Raw genomic sequence first — 15,262 nt, forward strand, 5'->3', positions numbered from 1 at the left:
GAGTAATGCTGCTAAAAGAAGGTGATAATGAACAGGTGATACTTTCTGAAAATGCTTATAAAGGAGTAATATGGCCAGCAGTAGGATTTAAAAGTGACTACGGAGTTAGAAAAAGTACTTTTAAAATTCAGGAGTTGTCAGCTGAGGAGAAACATGAAGGTTCCAAGTCTGAAGGAGGGTCCTTGGAGGGGCAATGACAAGAGTCAGAGACTGTGGGGCCCACCCCAAAGGAGCCCCGCTTTGGAGTGTTCCAACCTCCACCCAGGCCTGGCAGAGCATCCTCCTGGTCAGGTGCTGTGACCAGCCTGCAGCCAGCTCCTGGGCTGGCAGCAAAGGGGATAAGAGGCACGGACAGGGACAGAGTCAGTGCTGGAGAGGTTGGAAGGCACCTCTGGAGCAATGTGCTTCAACAACTGCTCAAGCAAGGTCAACAATGGGACCATTGGATATCTTTGAGAATGAAGATTCCACCCCCTTTCTGGGTACCCTGTGTCAGTGTTTGAGCACCTTCAGTTTTAGGAAAAAAAAAGAAAGGTTTTCTCATGTTTCGATGAGATTTATTTTGTGTTTGAGTTTGTGCTTGCTACTCTTTTCCTGTCCTGTCACTGAAGACCAGTAGGAAGATTGTGGAGTAATCTCTTGACCGCCATCACATCTTTACAAACACTGATCACAACTTTCTCAGTCTTCTCTTTCGTAATATGGACACCACCAGCTCTCTCAGCCTTTCCTCATATGGAAGATACTCCTTCTCTTCTGCCACCTTTGTGGCCCTTTACTGGACTCTCTCCAGTATGTCCATGTCTCTCTTGTACCAGAAAGACCAGAACTGGACACAGCACTCCAGGTGAGGCCTCATCAGGGCTGAACAGACGGGAATGATGCCCTCCATCCACTGCCTTAGCCCTGAGCACACCTTGCTGGCTTACAGGCACATTGCCTGACCCACAGAGCCAGACCAGAGGTGAGCAGGTGTGAATTTGTGGGCTGCTTTCCCCCAGTATCAGCTGAGGAAAATGGTAGGCAGCAGTCAGTGGTACAGATAAGGCCAGAGCACCACAAAAATTGAAAGGCAAGGGTGTACAGACAGGGAACCTGCCCTGTGGGAAGGGAGGGGAACTGGCAGCCCCCCATTCTTAGGCTGGGCAGGATTTTTGATTAGGATGTCTGGGACTGGTTAGAAAAGGGAATTTGGGGTTTTTTACTCATTCAATATTCTGGATCAAAACTGTGCTTTATCTCTTGTCTTACTCCCACTGAGCCCAGTGCCAGGTCACTGCTCTCTCATGGATATGATGTCCTTAAACAGATTTAAAAGAAGTGCTGCCACTCTGATTTGCTTAAACAATCTGGAGGAAGAAGATCTTTCCCCGTGCTGGCCAGCAACAGTGTGGGTACAGAGCCAGCACCCCCTGCCACACCAGGATGCCTGATCTGCCCTGTCTGCCCACATCCCCCTGGGACCAGGGCAGGAACCTCTCACCAGCTGTGGCCAGCAGCAGTGGCCAGCAGCAGGGCCCTGTCAGGCCTTGGCACATCCCTGGGGCAGCGTGGTGCAATGCCCTGCAATCAGAGCAGGCACAAGGTTCCTGTGGCACACCGGGCTCGGAGCCAGCTGCAGGGACAGCGGCTCCCAGAGAGAGGCCCACGGGTCCTGGGGGATGCAAGCAGCCCACAAGACGTCAGCAAACCCTTCCAGCTGCCCCAGGTCACCGGCCTTTGGGGACATCCTGCGTCACCCACTGGTCATGTTCAAGAGCCATGGTTGGACCTTCACCCCGTGTCCTGCTGTGACACTGCCCTGGGGCACCAGAGCCTCTCCGGCTGCTGAGCGCTGCCCAAGCCCAAAGCCATGGCTGCAGGGGACTGCAAGTGTCCCTCACTGTGACACCAGCAGGCTTTGACCCCAGCCACCCACCAAGGCCCACACAGCCACTCACTCACTGCCCCACCAGCAGGATCAGAGAGACAATCAAGGGCAAGAATGAGAAAAGATGTGGGCTGAAATAAAACCAATGTAATAGGGAAAGCAAAAGCCATGCATGCAAACAGAGCAAAGCAAGGAATTAATTCATCACTTCCCATGGGCAGGTGGGTGTTCAGCAATCCCCAGGACTGCAGGGTCCATCACAGGTAATGCTGACCTCGGAAGACAAAGGCCATCATTCCAAGTGTGGCTCACTTCTTCCCCACACTATATATACTGATGTGTTATCGTTTGAAATGTCCTGTGGGTTGGTTGAGATCAATTATCCCAACAGTGTTTCCTCCCACGTTTCCATGTGCTGCAATCCCTACACCAGAGTGGCAATACAGAAATGAGAAAAGAAAATTAACTCCACAGCTGCCTAAACCAGCACAGCCAGCAGTGTTCTCCAGGGAACACAGATCCCACCCTTGAGCAACAGACAGATAAACCACCAGAGGGACATTGCCCCCTCCATGGTTCTCTCCTCTGCAGGAACCAGTCCCCATCCATTCCTTATGGTTCAACACCTGTCTCAGCAATGAGCATGGAGACCAGGGAGCTCCAAAGGCACAGCTCCATCATGTCCCAGCCAGAGGTGCCATTGCAGTGGGGCTGGCCGAGGACTCTCCCAGTATGCCCCTCATGCTCCGTTTCCTCTGGATATCACAAGACTGCAACATTGCCCAGACTGAGGAGAGACAGAGAGCAGATGAGCTCTGAAATCCTCCCTCTGTCTGGAGGGAATTCTGTTTGCCCTCAATAGGGAAACTCGCTGACTGGCAGCTGCTTTCCTAGAAAAGCAGGACTCCTGGGTGCTGGTGCAGTGAGATCCTTGGGTCCCAGTGGCCACAGAGCTGGTGTTTGGGCAACCTGTCCTCAACGCACCGTCCTCCCTGGGTAGCCAGGCCAACTCAGGAGAGGGGAAATGTCATCCTCATGTCCAAATGACACCTTATGGCCACGAGCGCCTCCTGCTGAGACATCTCCCATTACTCTGGATGTCCCAAACCCCTCAGAACTGTCCTTGTCCCCCCTTGATCCTGGCCATGGCCCTTTCAGAGAGGGCACTTCTGGGTCTGGCCTCAGCTGCCTCCACCAGAGCCCCCAGTCCCCTCAGCAGTTCACACCCCCACAGCTGGCTAGAGACCCTGTCCCTGCTGCCCATGCTGGGGCAGGACAAGCCAAAGCCAGAATGGTCTCAGCAGCTGAGAGAAATGGCGTGATCAGGAGAGAGGAGATGGGAATCTCCAGTGTATCCAAGGGCTGGGGTGTCTGTACATGGAGCTGGGATCTTGGGGCAGCTGCTGCCTAGAGGGGCTGAGACCTACAGCTCTGCTGCCCCTCACTGTTGCATGACTGGGCCGAGTGCTGGGCAGACCCACATTTTTTGTGCACAGAAATCAGGCATGAGCTTTTGTGGTGTTGCTGTCAACAAAGGGATGAAACATTTCAGCCTGAGGCTGGTGACACAAAGGAACAGGTTGCCCAGTGAGTTTGCAGAGGCCCTGAGGTTCAACACAGTCCTGAGACATCTGGTCTAGTGCAAGATGTCCCAGCACACAGCAGGGCATTGCACTAGGTGGTCTCTGAAGATCCCTTCCAACCCAAATAATCCCACAACTTTGGGACTCTTTGTCCCATTCATATTTCCCAGCATGGCCCTGGAAAGATCCCACCCTGCAGAGCCAGTGTCCCCCTGCCATTGTCCCTGGGGCACTCCATGAGTGAAAGCAGCACACTGACAACACTGGCTTCCCAGGGATTCTTTTATTAGAAAAAACAGTGGGAAAAGCCCTTGGAGTCCAGGTACCAGCTGGAAAAGGGCTTGGCAATCTCCAGGGACTGTTGGAAGTCGAGGAGACAGCACAACACTCGCAATTTGGTGCCACTCTTTGAAAATAAAGAGGAGGCCATGAGCCTGCAGCCCTTCCAATGGCCTTGCCAGCACAGCCAGATGCTTCTTCCGATGAGGATAAGGCACCATCTGGTTCTGCAGTGCTCACAGCCATCTCCGGTGTCGGGGCCAGGAGATCCCATCAGCTGCCACGGAGCGGGGAATGCCAGCGGGACTGGGGAGAGCCTGCAGTGGTCAGCCACGGGGATGTCTTGTGCTTCCGGACACCAGCACCTGTCCAGCAACAGCAGCATTCCTTAACTCCAAGGATCATCCCAGGGGGACACAAGGACCATCAACCCTGAGTCCACAGACCCTGAAGCCCAGCAGTCTCTGCACAGAGCAATGGGCCAGGCTCCCTCCTCCAGCATGGAGAGGGATATCCATCCCCAGCTGAGGGGACAGCCTCCATTCCCAGGCCCTTCCCAGCACATCCCCACCCCTTCACTGCTGGGCACCTCTCCCAACAGGGAAGCCACCCACTGTCTTGCTGCCCCTGGATTGTGCATGTCCCCAGGTCTTACCTGGTGGCCAGGACAGGGTCACCAGCTGGGCTGCCCCTCGCTGAGGTTGATCTGCTCCAGGATCTGGCTGTACCTGCGGGTCAGGGCGTTGGTGTCCCTGGTGAGGTGGGTGAGGACCTGCTGCAGGCCAGTCAGGTGCTGGGACAGGCGCTCCTCGAGCTGGGCATCCTCGGCCCCGCTGCTGTCCAAGGATGTATCGCCGTCGGTGTCGGCACCGCTGGGGCTCTGGTCACCCCCAGAGGCCAGGCCTTTCTCCACCATGGGCTTGATGGCCTTGAGGAGCTGGTAGCGCTCGTAGAGGTCCGTGCGGCTCTCGGCAGCCGGGGCTGCCCCCTCCTCCTGCGGGAAGACCCCTCGCAGCAGGCTGGGGAACATCACCTCCTGCTCCATCTTCTGCGTGGCTGAGAAGTACTGCTCCATGGCCCTTCTCCTACAGCTCTGGCACTGCTGCTCTGGGCTCTTCTCACAGGCTCACTGCTCCCTGGCCCTGCGGGGGCTTTTTATGCAGTGCTGGGGCACGGCCCTCCCCTGCTGTCCTCCCCTGCCAGCCCTGCTTGGGCTGGATGCCCTTGGGGTCGGGCTTGGCTCCAGCCCAGCCGGGGCTCGGCCCTGCTGTGTGTCCCTGGCTCTGTGCAATCTTTCCTGGCCCAGCCTCCCCGTGGCCTTCACCCGAGCTGGCCGGGGGTCCTGCTGCCTCCCCATGCCAGGAGCCACGGGGTGGTGGGCAGCCAGGAGGAGAGGTGCCCAGGGTCTCTCCCGTCCTGTCCTGTGTTATCTCAGTGCCCCAACACGTTCAGTCCTGGGGCCCTCTGCCTGTGGCTCCAGCTCCTGTGCCCAGTTTGGGAAGGCTGCAGGGGACAGTCACCTCCCCTCGTTCCTGCTGCCATGCGCTCAGGATGTGAACACTGCGGGGACATTGAGCAACTCCTTTAGCACACACAGGGAAATCTGGAACACACTGGAAATTCACTGGAACATTGTCCCACTGGGTGTCTGGGGACAATGGAGCCTGCTGGTGACCAGAGATTTGGGTGCCCAGAAACATCCAATGCCCCCAAGCTCCCCCTGCATCCAGCAGGGATGTGGACAGGGACAGGGACCTGACTCCATGATGTGTACCTGCTGTGGCAGCAGCACAGTTGCAGACGAAGAGAGGAGGCGAGAATGTCGACCTCGTGTTCAGAAGGCTTTATTTATTATTTTATGATATATATTATGTTATGACTATACTAAAATAAATAGAGGAAAGGTTCTCAGAAGGCTAGCTAAGCTAAGAATAGAAAAGAATGAATAACAATGGTCTGTGTTCCGGCAGAGAGCAAGAGCAGCTCTGCCATGAGTGGTCAGTAAAACCAAACATCCACAGGAGACCAATCACGGATCACCTGCTGCATTCCACAGCAGCAGATAACCATTGTTTACATTCTTTTTCTGGGGCCTCAGCTTCCCAGAAGGGAAAATCCTAAAGAAAGGATTTTATGAAAAGATGTCTGTGAGAGTGCAGCTGTCTTCATTTCTACCCACGACTTCTCTTTTACCCTCCCCAATTCTCTCCCCCTTCCCACCTGGAGGAAGTGACAGAGCACCTGAGTGGGGCTGAGCTGCCAGCAGGGCTCAAATCCTGATATCCACAGTGAAGCTCCAGCCCTGGGGCAGATATGTCCTCCCCTGAGGCTATACTAGAGGGACACTATGATGTCTCTGAACCTTCAGGATGCTCCATGGCAGCCCAGAAGTCCTGGGAGCGCGGGGCTGCCAGTGTGTGCAAACCTCAGTGCAGCACAGGGCAGCCCAGAATGCCAGGAGCACCCAGAAAAGGAGAAGAGGAGCACAGGGTTCAGGGCTGAGGGGGAGACGCCAGGTGGCAGAATGGGCACATGGCTGGGCTAGGAGGGGACAGCAGGAGGGGACAGTGGGAGAGCTGCCAACACTGAGGGTTGCAAAACAGGGGAAGGAGCCCATGGCCTTTCCCAAAATAGAACCAATTCCTCCAATTGGCACATACTGCAAGATAAGAAGGGACAGGAGTCCTGGCCATTGACCAGCCATGGTCTGGAGTTGATGCTCTGGGACCCCCAAGCCAGGTCAGGCACAGGACAGGCCTCAGGGAGTCTGGGCCAGGAGCCAGGGCTGACAATGAGGAGGGGTGCCCGGGTTCCCTCCTGTCCTTTCCTATCCTATCTCAACCCCCCACCATGTTCAGTTCTGGGGTCCTGTGGGAGCGGGCCCACCTCCTGAGGCCTGGTGTGCCCCCACTCCTCCCTGCCATGCACTCAGGATGTGAACACTCCAGGGACATTGAGCAGGCTCTGCCCATCACTGCCAGGCTGAACACGGCAGCAGACTCCAGTGTGGGACATCTCCCTGGGAGTGCTCTGCTGCATGGAATCCTGCATGGGTGTCCTGGGTTGACTATATCATGCTTTTATCCCCAGTAGTTTTGATCCGTTCATGCTGAATAATAAGTTCTGCACCTTTAGGACGTGTTGCAGAGAGTGAAAGGGGCAGAGAAGAAGCAGCAGTTTGTTTTCACACACTGCACTCACTCCTCCACATTCCTGCTCCTGGGCTGTGTTGTCTGTGGATGGACAGACAGCGGGACAGAGCTCTCCTTTGTTTTAGTTAGTTTAGCTAGCTGAGGCAAAGAAGTTCCCTGGCCTGTGGTGTTTTTTCCCTTTCTCTGGGCCTGTTCAAAGCTGCTCTGGCCTGAACACCAGCAGAGCACTGGCAGCTCACACCTGGGGCCTACCGGGCCGGGCCTGGGCTGCGGCATTTCCAGCGCCTGACGGACTGATCAGAGACTGAGTGAGCTGAGCTACAACCCGGGGAGGGGACTTTTCTCAGTTTGTAATCTCTTTTGGAGCGGCAGGGGGTTTTATTGTTTAACATTGTTTAGCTTTTATTGTTTAATGAACAGGTTTTTTTCCACTTTTCTTCAAGGCCGTATTTCCTCCCAAACCAGTTGGGGGCGCGACCAATTCAATCTGCTTTCCTAGAGAAGCCCCTCTGGGGGTTCTGTCCCATATTTGCCCTGAATCAGGACAATGGGTCATGAGGACAGAGATGGGACCAAATGCCACAAGGGGATCTGCATCCATGGGACTTAGCTTTCATGGCCCATAGCGGAGCACAGATGGTGCTACCTTCACACCCATCACTCCATCCTGGAGTGGAGACCACGGCAGGTCAATGGCCAGGACTCCGGTCCCTTCTTATCTTGTAGTATGTGGCAATTGGAGGAATTGGTTCTATTTTGGGAAAGGCCACGGGCTCCATCCCTAATTTTGCAACCATCGGTGTTGGCAGATCTCCCATTTTCCCCTCCTAGACCAGCCAGGTGCCAATTCTGCACACTGGCTTCTCCCTCTCAGACCTGAACCCACTGCTCCTCTTCTCCATTGCATGGTCCCCAGAGGCACAGAGAGGATTTGGTAAATAGTCATATCCCAAGGAGAATGAGCTGGGGAGCCATCAGAGTCTGCTGAGGCCCTGTCACCCCCAAACATTCTTTCATGCTCCCTATGAGCAGCTTGGGAGGCGGTGGGGGGAGAAAGAGAGCAAATCATGCGCTGTGTCCCTGTGTCCCCAGAGCCCTGTCATGTGCCTGCATCTCCAGGAAGCTCCACAGGTGGCCTGATGTGGCCAAGGCTCTGTCTGGCACCTGCACGGGGCCAGCAGCACCCACACTCCTTGGTGCAGCAATGGGCCCCATGGCAGGGCACAAAGAGATGCCAGGACACAAGGAAAGGGACAAGAGGGGCATCCAGGACAGGTGGGGAAAGGGTGGGCAAAGAGTGCGTGGCAGGGCTGGAACAGAGAGGGACAGAGGGAGAGCTGCGAGCACCAAGGTTTGCAAAAGGAACCAGGTACCCCACAGCCTTTCCACACACAGAACCACTGTCCATGATTTACACGTGCCACAGGGACATGGAGGGAGAGGCAATGCTGTCTGGTGCCCTGGCTGTGGCTTTTGCTCTCCCAGAATAGCAACAATGGCAGGGAACGCATGTCCACAATCCCCTGGGGGCAGCAATGGCACTGTGCTGCTGCCACAGCAGTTACACATCATGGAGTCATGTCCCTGTCCCTGTCCACATCCCTGCTGGATGCAGGGGGAGCTTGGGGGCATTGGATGTTTCTGGGCACCCAAATCTCTGGTCACCAGCAGGCTCCATTGTCCCCAGACACCCAGTGGGACAATGTTCCAGTGAATTTCCAGTGTGTTCCAGATTTCCCTGTGTGTGCTAAAGGAGTTGCTCAATGTCCCCGCAGTGTTCACATCCTGAGCGCATGGCAGCAGGAACGAGGGGAGGTGACTGTCCCCTGCAGCCTTCCCAAACTGGGCACAGGAGCTGGAGCCACAGGCAGAGGGCCCCAGGACTGAACGTGTTGGGGCACTGAGATAACACAGGACAGGACGGGAGAGACCCTGGGCACCTCTCCTCCTGGCTGCCCACCACCCCGTGGCTCCTGGCATGGGGAGGCAGCAGGACCCCCGGCCAGCTCGGGTGAAGGCCACGGGGAGGCTGGGCCAGGAAAGATTGCACAGAGCCAGGGACACACAGCAGGGCCGAGCCCCGGCTGGGCTGGAGCCAAGCCCGACCCCAAGGGCATCCAGCCCAAGCAGGGCTGGCAGGGGAGGACAGCAGGGGAGGGCCGTGCCCCAGCACTGCATAAAAAGCCCCCGCAGGGCCAGGGAGCAGTGAGCCTGTGAGAAGAGCCCAGAGCAGCAGTGCCAGAGCTGTAGGAGAAGGGCCATGGAGCAGTACTTCTCAGCCACGCAGAAGATGGAGCAGGAGGTGATGTTCCCCAGCCTGCTGCGAGGGGTCTTCCCGCAGGAGGAGGGGGCAGCCCCGGCTGCCGAGAGCCGCACGGACCTCTACGAGCGCTACCAGCTCCTCAAGGCCATCAAGCCCATGGTGGAGAAAGGCCTGGCCTCTGGGGGTGACCAGAGCCCCAGCGGTGCCGACACCAACGGCGACACATCCTTGGACAGCAACGGGGCCGAGGATGCCCAGCTCGAGGAGCGCCTGTCCCAGCACCTGACTGGCCTGCAGCAGGTCCTCACCCACCTCACCAGGGACACCAACGCCCTGACCCGCAGGTACAGCCAGATCCTGGAGCAGATCAACCTCAGCGAGGGGCAGCCCAGCTGGTGACCCTGTCCTGGCCACCAGGTAAGACCTGGGGACATGCACAGTCCAGGGGCAGCAAGACAATGGGTGGCTTCCCTGTTGGGAGAGGTGCCCAGCAGTGAAGGGGTGGGGATGTGCTGGGAAGGGCCTGGGAATGGGGGCTGTCCCCTCAGCTGGGGATGGATATCCCTCTCCATGCTGGAGGAGGGAGCCTGGCCCATTGCTCTGTGCAGAGACTGCAGGGCTTCAGGGTCTGTGGACTCAGGGTTGATGGTCCTTGTGCCCCTCTGGGATGATCCTTGGAGTTAAGGAATGCTGCTGTTGCAGGACAGGTGCTGGTGTCAGGAAGCACAAGACATCCCCGTGGCTGACCACTGCAGGCTCTCCCCAGTCCCGCCGGCATTCCCCACTCCCTGGCAGCTGATGGGTCTCCCTGCACCGGCGCCGGAGATGGCTGTGAGCACTGCAGAACCAGATGGTGCCTTATCCTCATCGGAAGAAGCATCCGGCTGTGCTGGCAAGGCCATTGGAAATGCTGCAGGCTCGTGGCCTCCTCTTTATTTTCAAAGAGTGGCACCAAATTGCGAGTGTTGTGATGTGACCATGACCTCCAACAGTCCCTGGAGATTGCCAAGCCCTTTTCCAGCTGGTACCTGGACTCCAAGGGCTTTTCCCAGTGTTTTTTCTAATAAAAGAATCCCTGGGAAGCCAGTGTTGTCAGTGTGCTGCTTTCACTCATGGAGTGCCCCAGGGACAATGGCAGGGGGACACTCGCTCTGCAGGGTGGGATCTTTCCATGGCCATGCTGCTAAATGGGAAAGGGACAAAGAATCCCAAAGTTGTGGGATTATTTGGGTTGGAAGGGATCTTCAGAGATCACCTAGTGCAATGCCCTGCTGTGTGCTGGGACATCTTGCACTAGACCAGATGTCTCAGGACTGTGTTGAACCTCAGGGCCTGTGCAAACTCACTGGGCAACCTGTTCCTTTGTGTCACCAGCCTCAGGCTGAAATGTTTCATCCCTTTGTTGACAGCAACATCTCAAAAGCTCATGCCTGATTTCTGTGCACAAAAAATGTGGGTCTGCCCAGCACTCGGCCCAGTCATGCAACAGTGAGGGGCAGCAGAGCTGTAGGTCTCAGCCCCTCTAGGCAGCAGCTGCCCCAAGATCCCAGCTCCATGTACAGACACCCCAGCCCTTGGATACACTGGAGATTCCCATCTCCTCTCTCCTGATCACGCCATTTCTCTCAGCTGCTGAGACCATTCTGGCTTTGGCTTGTCCTGCCCCAGCGTGGGCAGCAGGGACAGGGTCTCCAGCCAGCTGTGGGGGTGTGAACTGCTGAGGGGACTGGGGGCTCTGGTGGAGGCAGCTGAGGCCAGACCCAGAAGTGCCCTCTCTGAAAGGGCCATGGCCAGGATCAAGGGGGGACAAGGACAGTTCTGAGGGGTTTGGGACATCCAGAGTAATGGGAGATGTCTCAGCAGGAGGCACTGGGGATGATACATAGTCATTTGGACATGGGGGTGACATTTCCCCTCCCCTGAGTTGGCCTGGCTCCCCAGGAGGACGGTGAGTTGAGGACAGGTTGCCCAAACACCAGCTCTGTGGCTGCTGGAACCCAAGGATCTCACTGCACCAGCGCCCAGGAGTCCTGCTTTTCTAGGAAAGCAGCTGCCAGTCAGCAAGTTAATGAGAATCTCCATTGTATCCCAAAGCTGGGATGTCTGGACATGGAGCTATCGACTTGAGGGAGGCTACGTTCCAGAGGTGGTGAGACGTACAACTCTGCTGCCCCTCACTGTTGCATGACTGGGCAGAGTGTTGGAAAGATTCACACTTAGTTGTGCACAGGCATCAGCTTTTGTGGTGCTGTTAAAAATGGGAACACACCCCTTGCGCTAAAGTGATTTCAGCATTTATTCTAATAAGGTCCAAAGCTTAGGGGGCCAGTGGGTTGAGCAGGAGCGTTCCAGTAGACAATGCCTCAGTGCCGGCACTGGATCTACTTCCTTTCTTCAGAAGCGATGTTCCCGATGTCCAGGTAGAGCACCACAGATTCATTGGCTCAGATGACCCTTTTTTTAAAATTTATTTTTGATCCTCCGAATGGTTTTCTGTTGGGTTCCTTCATTTGCATGAAGGCTAAGGCACTTCATTGGCCATTTGCAGTTCTGTCCGGGCTAGCTCGTTTTGCTTAGGTAGTGGTACACATTACTTAGGTGTAATATGGTACACTGAGTACCGAATGCCTTATAACTACCCTTTTTTCCACTTTTACAATATAATAACCAAACGGTTTGAAGTGCTTAAGTATTACCGCGACCTGTGTGGGTCGCAGTTGGTGAGAGAGAGACGGTGAATCTTGTTTCTTGATCAGAAGGCTGAATTTATTAAGATATGATTTAATACATTATAATTATACTAAAAGAATATAGAGAGAGGTTTGCAGAGCAGCTAGCTAAGCTAGGAAGAGATAGAAAAGAACCCACAACAAAGTTGTGGCCAAGGACTCAGTCCCCTGGCTTGAACTGGTGATTGGCTCTTAATTATAAACATAGAAAATGAGCCAATCAAGGTGAATCCTATTGCATTCCACAGCAGCTGATAATAATTGTTTACCTTCTCTTCGGGGGCCTCTGGCTCCCGAAGACACAGAAATATGAAAGGAAGGATTTCTGTGGAGAAATGTCTGCGACACTTAAGAATTATGAACTATTTTATAACAGTTTGTAACCGACTTTTGACCATGTTGCTGACAACAAAAGGAAGAAATATTTCAGCCTGAGGCTGGTGACACAAAGGAACAGGTTGCCCAGTGAGTTTGCACAGGCCCTGAGATTCAACACAGTCCTGAGACATCTGGTCTAGTGCAGGATGTCCCAGCACACAGCAGGGCATTGAATTAGGTGGTCTCTGAAGATGCTTTCCAACCCAACCAATTCCACAGCTTTGGGATTCTTTGTCCCTTTCCCATTTCCCCAGCATTGTCCTGGAAAGATCCCACCCTGCAGAGCCAGTGTCCCCCTGCCATTGTCCCTGGGGCACTCCATGAGTGAAAGCAGCACACTGACAACACTGGCTTCCCAGGGATTCTTTTATTAGAAAAAACAGTGGGAAAAGCCCTTGGAGTCCAGGTACCAGCTGGAAAAGGGCTTGGCAATCTCCAGGGACTGTTGGAGGTCATGGTCACATCACAACACTCGCAATTTGGTGCTACTCTTTGAAAATAAAGAGGAGGCCATGAGCCTGCAGCACTTCCAATGGCCTTGCCAGCACAGCCAGATGCTTCTTCCGATGAGGATAAGGCACCATCTGGTTCTGCAGTGCTCACAGCCATCTCCGGTGCCGGGGCCAGGAGATCCCATCAGCTGCCAGGGAGCGGGGAATGCCAGCGGAACTGGGGAGAGCCTGCAGTGGTCAGCCACGGGGATGTCTTGTGCTTCCTGACACCAGCACCTGTCCTGCAACAGCAGCATTCCTTAACTCCAAGGATCATCCCAGGGGGACACAAGGACCATCAACCCTGAGTCCACAGACCCTGAAGCCCAGCAGTCTCTGCACAGAGCAATGGGCCAGGCTCCCTCCTCCAGCATGGAGAGGGATATCCATCTCCAGCTGAGGGGACAGCCCCCATTCCCAGGCCCTTCCCAGCACATCCCCACCCCTTCACTGCTGGGCACCTCTCCCAACAGGGAAGCCACCCACTGTCTTGCTGCCCCTGGATTGTGCATGTCCCCAGGTCTTACCTGGTGGCCAGGACAGGGTCACCAGCTGGGCTGCCCCTCGCTGAGGTTGATCTGCTCCAGGATCTGGCTGTACCTGCGGGTCAGGGCGTTGGTGTCCCTGGTGAGGTGGGTGAGGACCTGCTGCAGGCCAGTCAGGTGCTGGGACAGGCGCTCCTCGAGCTGGGCATCCTCGGCCCCGTTGCTGTCCAAGGATGTGTCGCCGTCGGTGTCGGCACCGCTGGGGCTCTGGTCACCCCCAGAGGCCAGGCCTTTCTCCACCATGGGCTTGATGGCCTTGAGGAGCTGGTAGCGCTCGTAGAGGTCCGTGCGGCTCTCGGCAGCCGGGGCTGCCCCCTCCTCCTGCGGGAAGACCCCTCGCAGCAGGCTGGGGAACATCACCTCCTGCTCCATCTTCTGCGTGGCTGAGAAGTACTGCTCCATGGCCCTTCTCCTACAGCTCTGGCACTGCTGCTCTGGGCTCTTCTCACAGGCTCACTGCTCCCTGGCCCTGCGGGGGCTTTTTATGCAGTGCTGGGGCATGGCCCTCCCCTGCTGTCCTCCCCTGCCAGCCCTGCTTGGGCTGGATGCCCTTGGGGTCGGGCTTGGCTCCAGCCCAGCCGGGGCTCGGCCCTGCTGTGTGTCCCTGGCTCTGTGCAATCTTTCCTGGCCCAGCCTCCCCGTGGCCTTCACCCGAGCTGGCCGGGGGTCCTGCTGCCTCCCCATGCCAGGAGCCACGGGGTGGTGGGCAGCCAGGAGGAGAGGTGCCCAGGGTCTCTCCCGTCCTGTCCTGTGTTATCTCAGTGCCCCAACACATTCAGTCCTGGGGCCCTCTGCCTGTGGCTCCAGCTCCTGTGCCCAGTTTGGGAAGGCTGCAGGGGACAGTCACCTCCCCTCGTTCCTGCTGCCATGCGCTCAGGATGTGAACACTGCGGGGACATTGAGCAACTCCTTTAGCACACACAGGGAAATCTGGAACACACTGGAAATTCACTGGAACATTGTCCCACTGGGTGTCTGGGGACAATGGAGCCTGCTGGTGACCAGAGATTTGGGTGCCCAGAAACATCCAATGCCCCCAAGCTCCCCCTGCATCCAGCAGGGATGTGGACAGGGACAGGGACCTGACTCCATGATGTGTACCTGCTGTGGCAGCAGCACAGTGCCATTGCTGCCCCCAGGGGATTGTGGACATGCGTTCCCTGCCATTGTTGCTCTTCTGGGAGAGCAAAAGCCACAGCCAGGGCACCAGACAGCATTGTCTGTCCCTCCATGTCCCTGTGGCACATGGAAATCATGGACAGTGGTTCTGTGTGTTGAAAGGCTGTGGGGTACCTGGTTCCTTTTGCAAACCTTGTTGCTCGCAGCTCTCCCTCTGTGCCCCTGTGTCCCAGCCCTGCCACGCACCCTTTGCCCACCCTTTCCCCACCTGTCCTGGCCCCCCCTCTTGCCCCTTTCCTTGTGTCCTGGCATCTCTTTGTGCCCTGCCATGGGGCCCATTGCTGCACCAAGGAGTGCAGGTGCCAGACAGAGCCTTGGCCACATCAGGGCACCTGTGGAGCTTCCTGGAGGTGCAGGCACATCACAGGGCTCTGGGCATAGAGGGATAGAGGGGATGCTTTGCCCTCTTGCCACCCCCCCCCCCACTGCTTCCCAAGCTGCTCATAGAAAGCATGGCAGAATGGGGGCTCCGCAGCCTCTGATTGCTCCCCAGCTCATTCTTCTTGGGATATGAATATTTGCCAAATGCTCTCTGTTCCTTTGGGGACCCCACTAGGGAGAGGAGCAGCAGTGGGTTCAGGGCTGAGAGGTAGAGGCCAGGGGGAAGAATGGGCACCTGGCTGGGCTAGGAGGGGACAGCAGGAGGGGACAGTGGGAGAGCTGCCAACAATGAAAGTTACTCAACAGAGGTAGTATCCTGTGCCCTTTCCTAAAATAGAACCAATTCCTGCAATTGCCACATACTGCAAGATAAGAAGGGACAGGAGTCCTGGCCATTGACCAGCCATGGCCT

At 56.1% G+C, this 15,262-nt stretch overlaps 3 protein-coding genes across 5 annotated transcripts; 1 reads left to right on the forward strand and 2 right to left on the reverse strand.

Annotated features, from left to right (window-relative positions):
• Positions 1-3,721: 3,721 nt before the first annotated feature.
• On the reverse strand, positions 3,722-4,878 carry LOC132070319 (thyroid hormone-inducible hepatic protein-like). Its single transcript, XM_059467001.1, has 2 exons — positions 4,388-4,878; positions 3,722-4,097 (listed from the first exon to the last, which is right to left on the reverse strand). The coding sequence occupies exon 1, from the start codon at positions 4,805-4,807 to the stop codon at positions 4,406-4,408; it is 402 nt and encodes a 133-aa protein (XP_059322984.1). The 5' UTR covers positions 4,808-4,878; the 3' UTR covers positions 3,722-4,097; positions 4,388-4,405.
• A 4,196-nt stretch (positions 4,879-9,074) lies between these two features.
• Positions 9,075-10,222, forward strand: LOC132069817 (thyroid hormone-inducible hepatic protein-like). Of its 2 annotated transcripts, none has more exons than XM_059466267.1 (2): positions 9,075-9,564; positions 9,855-10,222. In XM_059466267.1, the coding sequence occupies exon 1, from the start codon at positions 9,145-9,147 to the stop codon at positions 9,544-9,546; it is 402 nt and encodes a 133-aa protein (XP_059322250.1). In that variant the 5' UTR covers positions 9,075-9,144; the 3' UTR covers positions 9,547-9,564; positions 9,855-10,222. The 2 variants fall into 2 exon arrangements, with proteins under 2 accessions (XP_059322250.1, XP_059322249.1); XM_059466266.1 differs by having other exon boundaries at positions 9,076-9,564; positions 9,850-10,222.
• A 2,384-nt stretch (positions 10,223-12,606) lies between these two features.
• On the reverse strand, positions 12,607-13,739 carry LOC132070347 (thyroid hormone-inducible hepatic protein-like). Of its 2 annotated transcripts, none has more exons than XM_059467039.1 (2): positions 13,273-13,739; positions 12,607-12,982 (listed from the first exon to the last, which is right to left on the reverse strand). In XM_059467039.1, the coding sequence occupies exon 1, from the start codon at positions 13,690-13,692 to the stop codon at positions 13,291-13,293; it is 402 nt and encodes a 133-aa protein (XP_059323022.1). In that variant the 5' UTR covers positions 13,693-13,739; the 3' UTR covers positions 12,607-12,982; positions 13,273-13,290. The 2 variants fall into 2 exon arrangements, with proteins under 2 accessions (XP_059323022.1, XP_059323021.1); XM_059467038.1 differs by having other exon boundaries at positions 12,607-12,987.
• Between the last annotated feature and the right edge of the window lie 1,523 nt (positions 13,740-15,262).

This window comes from Ammospiza nelsoni, chromosome 2 (assembly GCF_027579445.1).
Source record: "Ammospiza nelsoni isolate bAmmNel1 chromosome 2, bAmmNel1.pri, whole genome shotgun sequence".
In the NCBI taxonomy this organism is placed as follows: Eukaryota; Metazoa; Chordata; class Aves; order Passeriformes; family Passerellidae; genus Ammospiza; species Ammospiza nelsoni.

Excerpts from the sequence above, each read along its gene's own strand:
- LOC132070319 (XM_059467001.1), bottom strand. The coding sequence starts at position 4,807 with ATGGAGCAGTACTTCTCAGCCACGCAGAAGATGGAGCAGGAGGTGATG.
- LOC132069817 (XM_059466267.1), top strand. The coding sequence starts at position 9,145 with ATGGAGCAGTACTTCTCAGCCACGCAGAAGATGGAGCAGGAGGTGATG.
- LOC132070347 (XM_059467039.1), bottom strand. The coding sequence starts at position 13,692 with ATGGAGCAGTACTTCTCAGCCACGCAGAAGATGGAGCAGGAGGTGATG.